Raw genomic sequence first — 20742 nt, 5'->3', positions numbered from 1 at the left:
ACGAAGCAATAGGTAAGCAGTTCACAAATGGACAGCTGTCCTTGTTAACACTTCTTTCGCTCCACATGTTGTGAACTCATCGACTTAACATTTTAGGCACAGCAGCCTATAGCGCAGGCACTTCATAATAACCCCCGTTATAATAGCAGGTTATATTCCCTGATAGGTATTTGAACAGATACCTTCATGCTTAGTGACTGCCAGAGAAAATGAGGCACAGGCATCAGCAATGTCAGATGCGATAAAGTTTCAGCATTCATTTATTGATTACTATAACATTACGCGTGACAAGCCAGGTTTTTTTGTTTTGTTTTGTAACTAGTTTTTATTTTGGCGTATATTATCCAAACGTCGCTCTGAAATTTATTCCAAAGATTGCTAGCGAATTAGCAAATTTATGCAAGCATTTATTGACTCTCATATCGGTCAAGACTGTACATGCATTGGACGCGTCATTATGATTCTTTAAAACTTTTTTCTGCACATGTTCAAGCTCTCTGAGACGGAAGATGGCAAACAATATGCGTTCTATCTGTATGGTTCTACAGTGAAAAATATATCTCACAGGAGCAGCCAGGTATACCAGGTAGAGGAAACAAGGTGCCCATCTTTGAGAGAGCTCTTTCGCGAGCTTCAGAATACCTTTAAGGGATAGCTCGCCGACTTTCTTTAGGACCATAAGCACTTTACCACTACTTGCAGCATCTTCATCTCCTCAAGCTCAAGTCGAAAACGCGAATAAATATCGCGGATTTTCTTTTTGCGAACTAATGCGAAAAAAAAATTCTTTGGAGAAGCTAGTGCTACCCGGTCCAGGTAAGAGTACAGCTCCAGTACACCGTGATGATCGCATTACCAGCTTTCTCGGCGGTCACAAAATATCTCATTCTCAGAGCCGGAAGGGAATTTTATCACGCGTAAGCAGTTTTGTCGTGTGTAATTTTGTAATGCATAAGTAGGTTTGTAGCAAAGGGTGGAATTGTGTCGTACGTGTTCCGTGGTCGTCCTAATAGCGCTACATGGAATTCACAAATAATAAGTGACCAACTAGCCAAGCATCAAGTCCTACTGGAGTCAAGTGAATGCTGAAGACGTTTTGGAGTTGCCGACTAATGCGCTGAAAGCTGTCACAGTTTCAGCGAATGCTACCTAGCTCTGGCAACAGGTTCTATAGCTTCGAGGGAGTATGGTCATCGGCGTGCGTTACTAACCGAGTGTGTAATTAATTCTACGGTTAGCACTTTTAAGGTCCGCAACGGCATTCTCTAACACTTGATTACTACTACGCTTATATTTATGAGTTTTAACAACCCTAAAATGTAGTCCAGAAAATATTCCTTTTCTACATCACAGTGGGCATCGATTATAACTTACTTATTCAAGCTCAAGTTCATTTCTGTGCATAAAATCTGCAACGTTGTGCAAAAAATAGCACTGTTTCTTTGTGGTCTTGTAATATGATCACAGAACTTACCTTATCCGCCGCGCCTAACTGCAAGGTGAATTCTAGATAAACAGCGGAAGGAGCCCCAGCAGGCCATTTTACTCGTTGTCATTAATATGTTATGCGAATGCATTCAACAATATTCGAGTACGAACGAAAAATTTTCAGATGAGTACTACATGTGCAGATTATTAGTGTATTAAAGTACCCACAATGAGCCTTGCAGATGATAGGCATGGAGATAGCATTCAGGCTGGAGTAACAATTTGATCATGTAGGAATTCTCCCATGGAGGACATATATTGCCTTAGCAAGGAAATTGTGTTCCAAAAGCACCCATCAAAATTTACAGGAGCATTGATATTTGCTTTCTGAATATTAACTTGTATATACAGAACCCAAGCTAGACGGCTGTTTTGTAGTCCATAGAGAATTCTGAATGGTGTTAAATGCATCCGATGAAGTACAGGCGCTGAGACAAACCAGCGGAGTTCACTGCGCTGTTATAATTCGGGTAGCGCCTGGCATATTCCAAATGGGCACATAGGGCAGGTGTTTTTTTGCATGAATCTCTGCTTCCAATTGGCATGAAGATAAGTAGACTTTCCCGACCTCCACGACTTCTAGGTGAATAAAGAACACGTTCCGCATAAGCGGAGAAACGTCTATTCTTGTTTTTGTTATAGATCTCTGCTAAACGTGAGTAAAACCGGCTTGTAGTCAGCTGTAGAGTACACGTTTGGCAAGATGGTGCTGAAGATACCGCCTCAAAATATAGGCCTTCGAGGCCGGAAGTATACTAAAGCAAGCGAAATGCAAAGGCAACTGTGTTATGACAGATGCGCAGACATGCTAAGCAGCCCCCCCCCCCCCCCCCCCCCCATTATGATGTCCCTCACTGGTCACATTCAGCTACAGGACAGCTAGGCTGCTGGGCTTCAGAAATGTGCAGCACAGTAAGGTAGTCTACCTGAGCACCCTAACGCAGCCTTCAGTTTCCATCCGAGTTAAAGTTACTGGAGTCAATATATAAATGAGAAGCCCATACCAGACACCGAAAAGTACTCAGACATTTATTATTGTGTGTGTTATCATCCCATAATTATCAGAAGAGCAAGCATGGAAGGCTGCCAAAAATATACACGTAGCACTGCTACCTTGACTATATGCGTGAAAAAAAAAAACCGTCATAATAGACAAGGGACAAGAGAAGGAGTATTCCCGCCACAACGACAAGTTACTATGAACAAACTTGCCCGCATTTCAAACCTTCTGCATACTATATGCGGGGTTTCGTATGTTTGATTCAGAAGTCAATTTCCAAGTTCTTTTCTTGTCATGCCGCCATCTTTTTTCATCCAAAATGGTGACTTTACAATTGATTATGAAAAAAATTAAGCATTCACGTTGAAAGCCAAGACTGATCGTGAGCATTTCCAGTACTAAGAGCTAAGCTCCGCGGCCATATACTTTTGGGGGTCAGAGGCTCGATTCATTTATCTACTTCCTTCATTCGTGCATGTTTCATGTTATTTCAGCAAGATTGTATTATTCTTTTCAGCCAGCAAAGCGCTCATAGGAGATGGCCGTGGTAAGTGCTCTTTCTTCTGGATGTACGTATGTTTCGAACATAATTGAGATAAGCAGAATGAGATTTCTCTACTGAAAAGAAAAAATAAGCATTCAAAGTGCGACACGAAAGAGCCTCTCATTGTGCTCAACAGTTAGCACATCCTTAGCATAGATGAAAATAGTCTGTGTATTCATACCTGGTAATCTTTTTTGAAAACCTAAATGATTCAAATTATTTCATGACAGCGCCCTACAAGTGCAACCGTCCTTGCAATGCCGCTTTCACCTCATTGTCTGCGAATACTTTTAAGCATGTCACCAGTTAAAGCGACACATCAGTGGAGCTTGCAGGTTTCGCACTATTGAGCGAAGAAAAGACAAAGTGGAGGCAGGAATAACATCAAAGCCTTCATACATCTGGTGTGTACTTTTTTCTGAGCTTATTCCTTAGCGTGTTAATCCATGCTCAAAAATTGCCGCGTTCTAAAAGCATGCCGTTCGTCTCAAGTGATTTAAACAGGCTGATAATGTCAAATACCCTGGTTTTAGCAGCACTACAGTTATACACCCTTGAATTTGATTGTTGCGAAACGAAATTACGTTCAAACGGGACATGCTATCTTAATGAATTAGGCCATCCCGTGCTCACAAAATGAAAATATTTAGTACTGTGCTGTGCATCGAAGCTGAGGAATGTCATTATTTATTGAAATGCTAAAAAGAAATCGAAAATAGAGTATCACGGAGAACATAATGCACGTCTCTCAGCTTCGTGCATAAGTGCTCATAAAGGTTGACACCTTTTATATTCCGACGGTGATGTGTGTTATGGGTCACGAAAATGAGCTCGGGCGGCTGCGTTTCAATGGAGGAAAAACGCTAAGGCGCCCGTGTGCTGTGCGATGTCAGTGCACGTTAAAGATCCCCAGGTGGTCGAAATTATTCCGGAGCCCTCCACTACGACACCTCTCTCTTCCTTTCTTCTTTCACTCCCTCCTTTATCCCTTCCCTTACGGCGCGGTTCAGGTGTCCAACGATATATGAGAGATACTGCGCCATTTCCTTTCCCCCCAAAACCAATTATTATTATTAACTTAAAGCTGGTATTATAGCACCAGCGTTAACATCGAATTTTCAGCAATGGTGTTAGTTGCACATGAGAAATTTCGCAAATACTAACGCACCACGCCACCTGCTCCGGTCCGGCTTAGGTGTTGTCAATTCTCGCTAAACTAGAGTACAGAAAGGTCTGTTCCGTTATCATTCCATATTGCCGCCAGGCGTCCCCGGGCGGCGCCTAGAGGACAAAGAAGTGAGTCGCGCGTGCTCTTTGCAGCTGGACACTGCTTGATTTCTTGCGGCCTGTGCCTATCCTCTTGATTCTGCAGCCCATTTGCGACATTTTGTGGTGAAGTGCGCTGGGTAAATCGCTCTGGAATATGTCGCACACACCTCCGAACACCGAGGACCCCAGACCTCTCCCTGTCGACACGCACGCCGGTGCACCGGGTCAGCAGCCGAAATCTTGGACTGCCCCCTGAGCATGGGCTATTGGAGACAACCTGGCCGACTGCCTCCTGTGCTTAGGCCATTCGACTCTCCCTCGGCGCCTACTCCTCAACCGGTCATGCAAGGCGCCGCGTACTACACCCTCCAGAACCCACGTCTACCAAAGTCCTTTCACGGGACTCAACTGGAGGACGTGGAAGATTGGCTCCTCAAGTTTGAACGTGTCGCCGCATTTAACCAATGGGATGACGCCGCCAAGCTGAGGAACGTTTTCTTCAGCCTGGAGGACGGTGCTCGTACGTGGTACGAAAACCGTGAGGACACTTTTTCATCATGGCCTGAGTTCCGGCGTCAACTGCTCGCCGCGTATGTCAGCGCTGATCGTCCGGAGCGAGCTGAACGAGCCTTGTAGTCCCGTATGCAAATGCCCAACGAAACTGTTACCATGTACGTCGAAGACATGACGCGGCTCTTCCGACGGGCTGACCCAGCTATGTCAGAAGCCAAAAAGCTGCGCCACCTAATGCGTGGTGTTAAAGAACAGCTTTTCGCCGGCCTCATGCGCAGGCTCCTAGCACTGTTGCCGAATTTCTAGCGGAGGCAGTCACGATAGAGCAGGTCCTCCGGCAGCGTTCCATCGCGTACTACCGGCCAGTCTTTGCTGCTTCTGTTACAGAGTCCCTCCCGGTTTCAACAGCAATACCGACTCTCCGCGACATGATCCGCGCTGTTGTCCGTGAGGAGCTAGAGAAGATTTGTGGTACGTCGCAGCCAGCGGCCAGCTCCCTTATAAGCGTTATCCGCGAAGAGGTGCAGCAAGCTATCAGGCCTCTATTACTACACGCCGAACCACAGCCTACCCAGGCAGACTACTGCCGCCCGACATATGTGAAGCTCTGCGACGCCCCGCCCCAAATCCACCGGCATTTCCACCCCCCAACCAGACTACTGCCGCCCGACCTACGCTGACGCGCTGTGACGCCCTGCCCCGAATCCAGCGGCAGTTTTTCCCAACCATCACGACGTCCTGCTACCCTCCGTGCAGCCAGGGCAGCACCGCATCCCGAGTGATCGAGAATTCCTGCGCAGAGTGGACGTCTGGCGTGGCCCTGACCTCCGGCGTTTGTGCTTCCACTGTGGGGAGCCCGGTCACCTGTTCCGCCGGTGCCCATATTGAGAGCTTGGCCTGCAGGGTTTTCCCTCCGATGCTCCAAGGCCCCTGTTTGGCCAACGGCCCAGTGAGATTGAAGAGTACCTGACCCATCAACCTCAGTGGTCCATGGCGCGCCGTCAGTCCCGATCACCGTCACCTCACCGTCCATCGTTTTCACTGAATGTGCAGAACTCCTAGCGAGCGACGGCGGACCGCTCGACCAGCCCTCGCCGGGAAAATTGGGGACTGCGACCTCCGGGGGCGTGGTCGCTGGATATCGACGCTGTAAAGACCCCCTGACGATGCAGACGACCCAGACATGAGATGACAGAGCTTTGACGACGTCGACGACAGCAGCTGGACTAAAGGACCGCTTCTCCCTCGACATACCCGTGCTTCTCGATGGTCACAGCATTAGCGCGCTGGTGGACACAGGAGCGGAGTTTTCAATTATCAGTGGCAAATTGGCAGCGCTTCTAAAGAAAGTTACAACCCCTTGCTCTGGCGTGCACATCCGGACGGCGGGGGGCCACATCATTACTCCGCTTGGACAGTGCACGGCTAGGGTCCAGATCAGCGACTCGACGTTCGTAGTTAGCTGCCTGGTGCTCCGCGAATGTTCTCGTGACCTGATTTTGGGCGTAGATTTTCTCCGTGTGAATGCTGTTGTTATTGACCTGCGGCACAGAACCGTTACGTTTTCTATAGTGGAAGGCGACGGCACCTGCGACGTTCGACAACGCAGCTCCGCCCTTCGTATTTCCACTGAAAGTGTCTTGATTCCGCCGCGCTCCAGTGTTTTTGCAAGCGTCGAATGCGATGATGGGCTACGTGATGGACCTGCACTCGCCGAGGGCAACCTTTCCTTGCTGCTGACAGATGGCATTTGCGCGGCCCGAAGTGTCGTCCTCTTCCGTGACGGTCGGTCGGAGCTCCTGATTACTAATTTTACGAGTGAGCCTCGTCACCTTTTCCGAGCTACTGCCATCGCGTGGGCCGACCAATTGGCCGATGTTGCTGAGTGCTTTGCGTCCGAGGACATCGACTGTCCGGAAACGTCCCTGGATCGCACCGATATTAGCTTCGGACTCTCTGCGACTCAACAGCGTGACCTCCGCGACCTACTGCTCCAGTACAAAACCTGCTTCGCATCCTCCTCTAAAGTGCGGCAAACGACGATCACGAAGCATCGGATCATCACTTCCGATGACGTTCGCCTCATACGACAGCAGCCGTACCGCATTTCCCCGAAGGAACACAACGCTATCCAAACGCAGGTGAAGGAGATGCTTACAGACGGCATTATTCAGCCCTCTAAGAGCCCGTGGTCGTCGCCCGTCATGCTTGTTAAGAAGAAGGATTGGACACTGCGATTTTGCGTGGATTACCGTAAGTTGAACGCCATAACGAAAAAGGACGTCTACCCGCTGCCCCGCATCGACGACTCTTTCGACAGACTTCGCCGCGCCAGGTATTTTTAGTCAATCGACCTAAAGACCGCATATTGGCAGATTGAGATTGATGAACGTGACCGCGAAAAAACGGCCTTCATCGCACCCGACGACCTATATGAATTTAAGGTGTTGCCCTTCGGCCTTTCCTCTGCGCCAGCGACGTTTCATCTTTCTTCTTTAACTCCCTCCTTTATCCCTTCCCTTACGGCGCGGTTCAGGTTTCCAACAATATATGAGACAGATACTGCGCCATTTCCTTTCCCCCAAAAACCAATTACATTACAATTACAATTACATACACGATGGATACTGTTCTGGCTGGCCTCAAATGGCAAACCTGTTTAGTTTACCTAGATGACGTGGTGGTGTTTTCAGAAGCCTTCGACCAACATCTTGAGCGCCTGCGGACCGTGTTGGATGCCCTGTGGTTGGCCAACTTGACACTTAAACCCGAGAAATGACACTTTGGCTACAAAGAGCTCAAGTATCTCGGCCATGTTGTGAGCGCCGATGGCATACGACCCGATCCCGAGAAAACTACCGCCGTAGCCAAGTTTTCCCGTCCTACTACAAAGAAAACGCTCAAGCGCTTCTTAGGTTTGTGCGCCATCTACCGTCGTTTTATCGCCGACTTCTCCAAGATCGCTGAACCCCTCACCCGCTTAACTTGTGACGATACACCGTTCGTCTGGACTGCCGAGCAACAGGCTGCTTTCACAGAGCTGCGACAACGGCTGCACACTACCCCTGTGCTGGCTCACTTCGATGAGGAGGCTGCTACCGAGATACACACCGACGCTAGCAACATAAGCTTGGTGCCGTCCTCGTTCAACATCAAGAAGGCGTGGAACGTGTGATCGCGTATGCGAGTCGCACACTCTCGCTCACCGAAATCAACTACTCCACCTCGGAAAAGGAGTGCCTCGCTGTCGTCTGGGCCACGATGAAATTTCGGCCTTATATCTGTGGCCGTCATTTTAAAGTGGTCACCGACCACCATTCCTTGTGCTGGCTTACCAATCTCCGGGACCCATCAGGCCGCCTAGCACGCTGGAGCATTCGCCTTCAAGAATTTGATTACACAATTGCCTATAAGCCCAGACGGAAACAAGAAGACGCCGACAAGCTCTCACGCGCACCTGTCGAGCAAGCTGATGACAGCGCAGAGGATGACAATCGTTTCCCAGGTGTGATCTGCATTTCGGACTTAGTGGCAAAACAGCGTGCTGACGCTGACCTGCGACACTTTTCCCGCCACTTGACCTCTTTTTGCATTCGCAATGGCGTACTGTTCAAGAAAAACTCCAGCAACGGTGACCGGCCCTCCCTCCTAGTCGTACCATCAGACCTCCGCAACGACATCCTTTCGGCGTGTCATGATGAGCCCACCTCTGTCCATTTGGGATTTGCACGCACGCTCGCTCGAGTGCGTCAGGGCTATTATTGGCCTAAACTTGCAAAGACAATCCACCGCTACGTGAGAGGTTGCCGTGAGTGCCAGCGTCGTAAGTCACCACCGCTCAAGCCCGCAGGTGTGCTCCAACCAATTGCGCCACCTCGCACACCTTTTGACCAAGTCGGCATTGATCTTCTGAGCTCATTCCCTGTGTCGTCTTCTGGCAATAAGTGGATTATAGTTGCGACTGATTATTTGACGCGCAATGCGGAAACCCAGGCTGTGCCGCGTAGTACATCCTCTGAAATCGCGCGCTTCTTCATACACCACATTGTTTTACGACATGGCGCCCCGTCCTCCGTCATCACCGATAGGGACACCGCGTTTACAGCGCAGCTCATGCACGAGGTGCTCCAGCTGAGTGACATGAACCACCGCAAGATTACTGCATACCACCCGCAGTCAGACGGGATTACGGAGCGCCTCAGCAGAACGTTAGCAGACATGCTCGCAATGTACGTCGACGTACAGCACAAGACTTGGGACGAGATCCTCCCATATGAGACGTTTGCCTACAACACGGCGATTCAGGAAACGACTCGATTTACGCCGTTTCGCCTCGTCTACGGTCGTGATGTTCAAAGATGCTCGACGCCATGCTTCCGTGCCCCCTTGACGACCAGGCGCTCACGCCAGACGCCGAGTAATTTACCCGGCACGCAGAAGAAGCCCGCCAACTGGCCCGTCTGCACATCCGCCGGCAGCAGGCAACGGATGCAGAACGCTACAACCAACGACATCGCCACGTCGAGTACCACCACGACGACAAAGTGTGGGTATGGACCCCGGTACGTCGCCCCGGCCTGTCGGAGAAGCTCCTGAGCCGCTACTTTGGACCCTACACAGTGCTGCGACGCATCACAGATGTGACGTATGAATTCCTCCGCGATGGCACTCTGCCCAGTTCGCGCCGTCGACCGCAGCCTGAGGTCGTGCACGTACTGCGTATGAAGCCGTACTTTACGCAGTAACGGGCACCTCGTTCGCTCCAAGTGCGCCCACGTATTTGCTTCTTTTTTTTTTGGATGGGGAGGGGGAATAATGCCGCCAGGTGTCCCCGGGCGGCGCCTTGAGGACAAAGAAGAAGTGAGTCGCGCGTGCTCTTTGCAGCTGGACACTGCTTGATTTCTTGCGGCCTGTGCCTAGCCTCTTGATTCTGCAGCCCATCTGTGACAATATGCTTCTTTTCCGAAAACACGTTAGATTAGAAAAGCATGAAGCTGTAACCGTCTCTTCCGCATACTGCATCTCTCCTGTAAGGCTGTGCCTAACACTGATTTTTAAAACCAGATATCCCGCATTTTCTTCTCTTTTGCTTTTCAGCGCACCCAGCGGAGAAGTAAGATTTTTCATGTTCATAATTGTTTGTAAGCCGTGGATTTAAGAGGCAATGTCACTGGCACGACTCAAATGAAAGTAGCGGTCCTCTTTCGAATAGGGAGCTGAGGCGGTTCGCTAACAAGAGATGAAGCAGAGAGCAGACGAATGAAACACTCAAGGTTCTTTTCGTAACAGCTTAACTTTATTACCGCGGATCTCAATGATTGCTTCACAGAGCAGGCTGATCACCAAATCTAAACATTTTTGATCTTTAGTCATGTTTTATTCTTAAGAGGACATTATTGCCTGCATCTTTTCCAGTAGCGCGATTCCATGTATGCGGTATATTACTCTTTAAAGAATAACTTTAGAAAAGAGAGATGAACAATCAGGCCACCTTCTTTTGTGGAGGCAATGTGTTACCAGCAATTTCAAATACTATTTTATGACAAGAATTGAATGTTTCTTAACCCAGTTGGAGTACAAAACTTGCTAAGAACAATCCGGCAGCTCTTAGGCTTCATGATAGCATTTCAGTCCTTGATTCGAATCATCCGGGAGCATATTCCAAAAAATTGCCTCTCTCCTACCAAAGGCACTAAAGAAGTCAGCAGTAGATGCTTTCATACCATTCCACAGCGGTAACATAGCAAGAGCCAAGGTTCTAGAGGCTTATGGTTAACCTGCAGCCGTAATACTCTCCGCCGCTGAAAGCAGTTGGCGGGGCTCAAGTTTCCTCTGCTGGCTGAGTAACACAGCATGAAAAAATAGTAGAAAACAAGACGACTATTAAATAAACACAAAGATAACTGAATAATTGAGGCCCATGGCGAAATTTGTCAGCGAATGCTGCGAAAGCAAAAGCTTCGTAATAAAGTTAGCTTTTACTTTAAACTCATATCTGAAAAAATCATTACAGCGATACCATAATCTCCAAAATGATATGAGACAGGAGGCTAATTCTTTGCGTGTACGTTACATGGGCATGTGGAAATGTACTTAACCAAAATTGGGCATGCAAAATTATCTGTTTTTATTTTACAGGCAGAAACAACGCCAAAAATGTCCTTAAATTTAGTCCTCTGGAGAAACGGTCATACAATATTACAGTTTTATTTGTTTAATACAGTTTTTCTTCTGTCGAAAGAGCTTAGAGCTGCGATAAAAGTGATTCAACTAGGTAGGCGCTATCTCTATTCACTGATAAAAAAAATGTACCGAAACATGCCCTGAAATACATGGAAAGGATAGGGCTTACCTCTTGGGAGAAACATGTAAACCTGAAATTAAAAGACGTCGCATGAACAACCCCAAGAAGCTAGCCATAAAATACTTTCTGTTTGATATTCATGAAAGAAAAAAAATTTGCCTCAGTTGGTATACTGGCTGCATATTAAGAGAAGCAGCCGTCATAATTTGCTAGTTTTGTTGGTCTCGGGCCCCTCCTATTACTACAACGGGTACGCGACACTATTCTTTCTTCTTTCTAAGGGTTGTCTCTGCTATTCAGTCACAACCTTTAAAGCACTGCACTCAATCGCAACGCACTGTCAGAAACGCAACAACTGTACTTGTATATATTAGTCATGACTGAAACAGCACCACCGTTGTAGGCTAGACATTATGAGACAGTCAACACTTTTAGGTGACGTGCGAGCAGCGAGGTTAGACAGTAACAGGAAGAGACGTGGCGCGCCCCCTTTTGCAATGTAAGCTGTCACTGATTGTTATGCCTAGTCCACACGGTTCGCGCACAGTGACACAATAATCACGTGAAAAGACCCCGCAATTTCCGGTTCGACCATTTGTTCAGGTGACAGGATTGATGGCTAAATGTGATCCTAACACAAGTGTGTAGCCAGTGTGTTGCATGAACGTTAAAAGAGTAGAAAACTGAGCTAGTTGGTTCATTCTTCTTGGTGGGAACAGCCGAAAAAAACCAAAACGCAGACACAGAAAGGAACACACAGAACGTAGACGAGGCTGACTGTCAACTAAAATTTTTATTGGAAAATCCGCGCTTTTTGTTTCCTTGTCAAAAAGATCTTGCTTTTATCTCCTGTGGGGTTCGTTCAAGAGAGAAAATTCTTTTCTTGATAGAGAGATGGATGGTGTGCTGACGCACCGCTGTCCTGTTTCCCGTATCGCCAATGCCTCAAGGATCTCACGTGTCAATTTGTCTGCATACCTTTTCATGACTTGAACTTCATGCAACTTGGGCTCACACTTGCGCACTTGTTTGCCTTTTTTGTTTTCTTTACAATCTCTGCAATGCAGGGCTAGATTGCTGCTTGGGGCACCTCATAGCGATGATGCATGTTCTCTTATCCTATCATTAAGGCACCTTCCCGTCTGTCCTATATATTGTTTTCCACAGGCCAGAGGGATATTATAAACCACGCCTTTATATTATTATAAAACCACACCTCGCTGAATCTTGTTCGGTGTGCGATCTGGCATTGCTGCTTCTTTTGCCTGTTGACTCGAGCATCAGATGGAGACAAGTTTTCGGCGGCAGATCGAAAGGGTAAAAAATGCGGACAATCCCGTTCTGATGCTTAGCAGCGTAGCTGAAAGCTTGCTGCGGAAAGTGAAAGGAGTGCAAGAAAGGAAAGGTGGACATGAAGAAGGCATTGAAAGGGAGAAATTAGCTGTGGTTCCGTATGTTCATGGATTGACCCACAACCTCATGAAGATTGGCAAGAGGCACGGAGTCCGGGTTGTTTGCTCTGCACCGAACAAGGCAATGAGCATGTGTGCTCGAGTCAACAGGCAAAAGAAGCAGCAATGCCAGATCGCACACCGAACAAGATTCAGCGAGTGTGTTAAAGGTGTGGTTTATAATATCCCTCTGGCCTGTGGAAAACAATATATAGGACAGACGGGAAGGTGCCTTAATGATAGGATAAGAGAACATGCATCATCGCTATCAGGTGCCCCAAGCAGCAATCTAGCCCTGCATTGCAGATTGTAAAGAAAACAAAAAAAGGCAAACAAGTGCGCAAGTGTGAGCCCAAGTTGCATAAAGTTCAAGTCATGAAAAGGTATGCAGACAAATTGCCACGTGAGATCCTTGAGGCATTGGCGATACGGGAAACAGGACAGCGGTGCGTCAGCACACCATCCATCTCTTTATCAAGAAAAGAATTTTCCTTCTTGAACGAACCCCACGGGAGATAAAAGCAAGATCTTTTTGACAAGGAAACAAAAAGCGCGGATTTTCCAATAAAAATTTTAGTTGACAGTCAGCCTGGTCTACGTTCTGTGTTTTCCTTTCTGTGTCTGCGTTTTGGTTTTTTTCGGCTGTTCCCACCAAGATGTTGCATGAACCCTATTGCATTTACCACGGCGCCGTTACCACACATCGTGTCATTACATCAAAACAACATTACCCTCCTTGACGGGGGACCTAATTTCTGCTACGTGAAAGGATCTTAATTTCTTTTTTATATCGCTGTCTCTTCTAGAGTTTTGCGTGATACATTTTATTGTGCACGAATTATAAACTGCCTCATCCTATCGTTAAGGTGCTTGAATAGTTCTGCGTTATCTCTTCGCGAGCACGAAAGCAGCGCTGTAGTATAATATGTTGTTGTCAGTGCACGTCCACAGACATCTGTACTGCGAAAGCACGTGCGGTCGCCGCCAATGTTTTCGCCGGGTCCAAATATGAATAAATGTTTGCAGAGACATGCTGCTACGCGCCGCCTTCACGGCTGCCGGGATTTGTGTGGCCCTGGTGGTTATCATCTCCGGGCTGTTTCTCATCATGCATGTGGGTGAGCAAGCCGTTGTCTTGTTCGTAGACAACGTCTCCTGTATTTTGAATGCCTGACAGATCATCCGGTTTTCAATGGAAGCAGCACGGACGCCTCATGTTCCGGTCATTCGCACAATAGTGCGCTTTTTTGAGTGTTCTGAATTGTGTCAGTCTGGCTGCGACTTCCCAAGGCCCTTACTATAGCCTCCGCAACGTGGCGCAGTCCGCTTGCATCCCACATGAGCAGCCTTAGCTGGGAAACGGAAAAAAATCAATCGTGGGATGCAACTCACAGCGAAGCGGAAACAACTTTGGCGCCGACCGATTGGCATGACATAAATCTCAATTCATGCAGGGGCTTGCCTGCCACCGGCATTGTCACGCGTCGTTCTTCAATTGCATTCGGTTATTGGGATTAGGGAATCTTTAGACAGGCGGACAAGAAAACGAAATACATCGCCATTTTCGCGTTATACGACAGGTGTTGAAAAACACAGGCGTCTCCCCAGGTATCGTGAGATTCTGGACGGAATCGCTCGAGTTAGAAGCCACTGCAGCGGCAGGTTTCAAGGCTGTATTTGGTGTGTCAACGAAAGTGGGAAATGGCAGCAAAAATTGGCGCTGTTGTAAAATTTCGGCGTGAAGTTATTTACAAAATGTTTAAATGGCAGTAATTGTACGTCTGGGAACACTTTTTAATGATGTATTTTTATGGCGCAAGGGCATCTCAGGTCAAAGGGCGCCATGTCACAAGGTATTCTTCTATACTCAAAGTGGGGTCTAAGACCCATTTTCCAAGCATTACACCCTCAAGAAGCCGAGCACCATTGTATCGCCGGTGGGAGCCCCCGGCGGCACTGGGGATCGAGCCCCGAACCTCCCGCATGCGAGACGGATCCTCAACTACTAGGCCACCGCTGCGGTACACTTACTGCATATAAACAGATTATTAGTATTTTGGACCTTCTGGCGTCACCCTATTGCGCTTTTTATGTGAGATCAGAGATTATAAGAACGCCCTCCATTTTTTTCGTTCTGAAGCTGTCTGCACGCACGCACGCACACCTGAGTTCCCTCCATCTCCATTATAGTCGTACCTGCGCAATCTCCTCCTTGAATTTTATATACACCCCTCGTCTTAAGACATATGCCTCGTCATCATCCATAAAATGGCCCACCAAGAGCACTCTTTACACCTGTAGCTTTAATGCTATCTTTGTGATGGTTACCGTGCTCATTACATAGTCAGTGTGAACTTAGACTGTAGTAGCCAATAAGCCATGCCGCTAATAGCGAAAGAGATGGGCAGTCACTCTAATCTCCGGGTCCTGCGCGTAATGCGTTTAGCTACCATTGTTTCATTCAAACCAGGAAAGCACAATGCATGTGAAAACAAGCCCAAAAAAGTGTTGAACCGAGTAATTTGACATTTCGTGCACGCATAGGAGGTTACCTGGCCATATGGCGGAAACATTAACGCTGCTTGCACCAACATCGGCATACAGCGGCTATTTTCGGGTAATATGTCTAGGAACCTCGCCACTTCATATCATTGAGATTTATTCGTTTTGGAGCCCACCGTCTGCACACTGCACGCACGCGCCAGTGTTTGCAGACGATAAGCAGCATACAAATCTCCACGGCGATTGCGTTGGGCTCGCCTGCACTTCAGCTCACTGGTACAATATTGAGGTTTAACGTCGTCTTGAGGCACATGGGCTTCGGATAAACCGTTATGGAAGATCCTGATAATCACGACTACATGTGCCTCTTTCATGTCCACTGACATTGCGCAGCACAAGAGTGTTTTTGCCTTTCCCATCCATCGACATACAGCCGCCAAACCAGAGGTTTGATCCCACGACCGGCAGGTCTGTATTAGGCAATGAGCAAAGTAAAAACATAGTACACTGTAGTGTTGGGCGACTTCAAAGTCGAGGTAGGCAAGAAGTAGGCTGGATTCCAGGTAGTGGCAGTCTACGGCACAAGCTGCAGAAATAGTAGGGGGAAGTTGGGCGTAGAGTTCGAAGAGAAAAATAATCTTCAGATCATGAACATCTTCCGCGAACGGGACAACAGGAAGTGGCCGTGGAAAATCCCCAATGGTGCGACTAAAAATAAAATAGACTTCATTGTGCGCTCACCCGGGCATCCTGCAAGATGTGGAATTCCAGAGGACGATAATGTCCCGAATTAGCCCAGACATGAAGAAGGAACAAACTAATGAGGCGTTAGCCCATCAGCGAGCTAACGGTAAGCGACAAAGTAGAGGAATTTAGGACCTCTCTGCAGAATATATATTCAGCCTTAACTTAGGATGACGGCGTTAATGTTCAAGCAATGAACGATAACCTCATAGCTATCATTAAGGGGTGTGCAGTACAAATAGGCACAAGGATGTTTGTACATGGTACCAGCACGTTCTCTCAGGGAACGAAAAACCTGATTAAGAAGTGTTAATTAAGAGGAGTTAATTAAGAGAATAAAAAGATCTAATAGAGAATACTTCAGACACCGACAACTCACTGATGACATTACCGTGCTAAGTCACTGAGCTGATGAATGGCAATGCATGATGAATGACAAAGAAAGACACAGCAGAATGGCAGGTCCGAAAATTAACATGCAGAAAAGCAAAGTACTTTTCAACAGGCTCGGAAGGGAATAGTAACTTACGACTAGTAGAGAGGGACTGGACCTGGCAAGAGAATACGTCTACTTTGGACAGGTAGGCGCTGCAGATCCCAATCACTAGAGAGAAATAACCAGAAAAACAAGGATTGGGGAAGCACATTTTTCAAGTCTTCTCATATCATATATTGCAATGTACCAATATACCGAAAAAGAAAAGTATATGAAAGTTGTATTTAATTCCTTCTCGCCTGTGTGGCAGGAGGCGGCAGCAGGAGGTGGCTGAAAGTGAGGTGGGCAAGTGAGGTTAAGAAGTTTGCGGATGTACGTTGGCCGCAGCAGGCACAGCACTGAGTAATTGGAGAGATAAGGCAGAGCATCTGTCCCCAAGTCAGCGAAGTCTCGCTGATGATGATTATAATGATGATGATGATGATGAATCTTTGTATACAGTGGGCAGGCCCTCAGAGCGCTCTTCCTTTCTAGCGCAAGGCCTGATAAACGGCAGTAATATTCGAGTCGGTCGTGCAGGCGTTGATAATATAATTTCGCGCGGGTTACCGTTTGCTCCTTTTCGACAGAACAGAAGATTTTGAATAAAAAAATGTATTTGTAGACATTTTCGGAACCTACTTCGCGAGCCTACAAAAGCCTTGCAGCTTCCATCAGGTTTGATGTACTTCCCTAGGCGTATTTCGCTTCGGTAACAGATAAAACCCAGCCGGAAAACACATTTGAAATACTTCTCTCGTGGCAACAGATTTTCTGTGACGTTTTTGACCATAAAAACTGTAATGAGAACAGAAATGTTTGTAGTGACAATTGAATTTTCCGTAGGTGCAACAGAAAAGTACCACAGAGCTACACACTATACAAGTAGTGCAAGAAAAACTGCCGTACTACAGCAAAATATTTTCTTTTGAAATTGAACGGGCACTTAAGCTCCTCCTTAAGGATTTGACGCGATAGCGTAAAGAGTTAATTCCCATATATGCAGAAAGGCATTCTCTACTTTCGATTCATAGAACCTTAGAGGTCGTATTACCCCTCCTGGTGCAGAGATGCATCGGTTAAGCGATGCGCCACTGCCTTGCGATGGCAGGTGCTCCCGCCTTGCGCCCTCTGTGGTCCACGTTGTTCTTCCTGAGCGACCAATCGTAGCTGCCACCAGCTACGGTACGCAGTTTGCTCACTATCCAGTAGGAAGCTGGTGATTACGCCTCAAGGTCACGTGTCCTGGGTAGCCCACCTGCCTCCTAGGTTGCTTTCTGGACCCCACCTGCCAGAGTCATGCTCGTGATTTTTCGCTCACAGCGTTGACAACGCCGACGTTGGATTTTTTGGGTACCAGGACTTTCAATGCTCTGGCCTTAAAAACATAAGTCTGTTCTAACGACAAAATACAAAATATTTGTGATATGGTTGTGTCGTTTTATTCAAATGGGAATTACTCCTAAATGGTTTTAAAGCAATAACATTCCGGGCATTACGTTCCACGCTCATTGTTCTTGGTCATCCAGGTGCCGCAGAGGAAGTACCTCCCACCGAAGCTACCGAGGCGAAGGTGTACGCCTCTTCAATGCCGACAGAGGTAGTCGTGCTCACTGTACGGCCCATGCTGCCCTCAACTTCAGCCACTACAACCAAGCGCCGTCCTGTCCCATCCGGTAAGTCGGACGGTGGTGGCTCCCCTCTTGTCAGTGGTTAGTGTCCACGTCAGCAGAGAGTGCTCCGGGGGTCTCGGCGGGTTAATTGTCGTTCATCCTGCAGCTACTACCAAGCGGACTTCAGCCAGATACACTGCCGAGACGGATCCGGGTATTCCTACAACGTCGACAGTTGTTCCAGAGCGAACGGTAGAGTCAACAGTGTTCTCAACACTGGCCACTACAAGCACGCGCCCGCCTTTTCCATCTCGTAAGTGAAATAGCTGTTTGTGAACATTGTTTGAGTGTTTGATGCGAATGTCACAGGGAGTGTTATGTCATGGTGAATGCCTTTTTACTTCGACATTGGAGATTATGTAAAATCGAGTCGAAAGGACAAGCAATTAGCATTCACTGGCTTACCGGGTCAGAAGTACATTGTAATGGTCGGCAGAACGTCACTATACACAATTGTAATAATAATAATAATAATAATAATTGGTTTTTGGGGAAAGGAAATGGCGCAGTATGTCTCATATATCGTTGGACACCAGAACAGCGCCGTAAGCGAAGGGATAAAGGAGAGAGTGAAAGAAGAAAGGAAGTGAGAGGTGCCGTAGTGGAGGGCTCCGGAATAATTTCGACCACCTGGGGGTCTTTAACGTGCACTGACATCGCACAGCACACAGGCGCCTTAGCGTTTTTCCTCCATAGAAACGCAGCCGCCGCGGTCGGGTTCGAACACGAGATACACAATTGTACAATAACGAGACATAGCACTCCCCTCCGTGCATTCCGCGAGAATGGAAACCCCGACATTCCGCGACACTGTTAATCAACCAACTGTACCGAATTTCCTAACAAAAACTCATCTGTAGATGAGTTTTACTGAAGGGCACGGTTTTCAAATGCACTGTGCGATTTCTGCCAAATTTAGCATGAGTATAAGTCTTCGCAGAGATTGGGTTTGCCACGTACACATGCTCTAGGTTGCACATCATATTGCCAACGTGCAGAGCCACCCATGAAACAATTTCCAATGGTCTGCATCTTCGGTGTTGCTACGAACGAGTCGGTGGTCACGCCCGCGGACGGTGTATGTGACTTCACCTTCTACGACGGCCTGTACGCCAACCCCGAGGACACGTTAACCAGCCCCAGCTTCAGGACGGCCGTGGACCATGTCGTGGGCAACGCCCTGAATCACTCCATTACACAGTACGGCCTATCCTTCGACTTCAGGCAAGTGTCTCCTCTATGATTTGCGGGCATAGAAGGATATCACATTCTTTAGTTCTCACAACAAAGCGATCGAAAGTTACAAAAACCTGACCAGTAATTATCCATTGCCGTGCTCCCACTTCAAAACTTGATGAAAGCCATTCACAAGTGCTAGAAAGCATGCCAGTGGTCGGTACCTTTTAAGGTAGTTATTGCTTTGTCGCATCCACCCATGCTCCGACACACAGTTATATATGAGTGCTGTATTGTTTTCCAAAGAACTTCATAGTTGAAGGCTAATTAATCCTGTTCCGGGGGGTTCACCCTAGGGCCATCGCCTGTTCGGGGCAGTCGCTTGATCTACTAAGATGACACAGACGGCTATAAAATGGTAGATTGCAGGCTAATTGATCGAAAACTTGAAGCGGGAGCGGTGTAAGTCTTATTTATTCAGAGAAAACTCTTAGCTGGGACACATTTCTATTATAAAGAAATTACTGGGCAGCGTACGCCTCAGCGCTACTGCTGTGACGCTAAAGGGTGATTACTCTCTATATGAGATCCTCTCTATCATTGTCGTTTTCTCTAATTGCGCGCGGCTAACACTCATAATCATTTCTTCTCCTCCAGTGCCATATGGTTACTGACGCCGCTATTACTGCGGGAGAATGCTGTATCGAAACGAGCATTACAAAAAAAAAGTACACTTCCAAGCATTATTTGCTGACCAAGACAACAGGATGATTAAGATGGTTACTAGTGTCCCTTCCTTTGTAAGGTGTCTAAACTTTGGGAAGCTTTTTCACCGATTTTCTAATTTTTTGATGTTATTTAGCCAGGTAAGATTTAATGCTTAGAAGCAACCCAAGGGCTGCGAGAGGCTGTAATGAAGGCTTCTTTAATAATAATGTTAGTGTGAAAATCATTATAGCGTTCAATGAAATTGCAAGGCCCTCAAGCATGTTTGCATTTCCCCTGTATGGATATGCGGTCGCACTGGGAGGGTTCTGATACGGTTTCGTTCTGATTAGCACATAAATGCCAGAGAATATGGTTCTAATCCCTTGTATACATAATTTTTTATTGCGTAAACATACATGTGAATAATTTCATGTAACCTCGTGCGGCGTTTATCACAGTTTGATATAGCATGCGGCCAGCTCATTGATCTTTGTGACAGATATCTGAATGAACTTTTGCTGCGGCGGGCTTTGGAAGTCATTTACTATGGACGGCGCTCTAGCTCGTGAAAGCTCGGTGCCTAAACAGTATTCTCTGTAATTTAGACGCTATAAAAAAACTGTAGGGAAATTCTATAAAAAATTTTACAGAATCCAAAATATTGAATAACACTTACGACTGAGGAAACTAATATTCCAGACACAACGGAATTGAAACTATGCGAACCCTTGTAAATCAGGAAAGAAAAGTGTCAGTTCAGCGTGTAATAACTCTAGGTATTTTGAAGGCTGGTTCAGTCGCCGTGCTGGAAAATTATCGCCGTTTTTTATGCCAAATACGCCAAGTATTCGAGCGCACCAGAAACATGCAAGTATGACGCCAGCAATATAATCGA

At 47.1% G+C, this 20742-nt stretch overlaps 2 protein-coding genes across 4 annotated transcripts in view; one reads left to right on the top strand and one right to left on the bottom strand.

Annotated features, from left to right (window-relative positions):
- Positions 1–20742, bottom strand: part of LOC144101764 (AP-4 complex accessory subunit Tepsin-like) — a 349149-nt gene that overhangs the window by 289266 nt on the left and 39141 nt on the right. The gene's annotated exons all lie outside the window — the stretch shown is intronic.
- LOC144102424 (uncharacterized) lies at positions 13600–19206 on the top strand. The gene is made up of 4 exons (XM_077635703.1): positions 13600–13687; positions 17820–17966; positions 18070–18216; positions 18962–19206. Exons 1-4 carry the CDS (start codon positions 13600–13602, stop codon positions 19204–19206), a joined length of 627 nt encoding a protein of 208 aa, XP_077491829.1.

This window comes from Amblyomma americanum, chromosome 8 (genome assembly GCF_052857255.1).
Source record: "Amblyomma americanum isolate KBUSLIRL-KWMA chromosome 8, ASM5285725v1, whole genome shotgun sequence".
In the NCBI taxonomy this organism is placed as follows: domain Eukaryota; kingdom Metazoa; phylum Arthropoda; class Arachnida; order Ixodida; family Ixodidae; genus Amblyomma; species Amblyomma americanum.
This window is presented reverse-complemented; position numbering and strand designations above follow the sequence as displayed.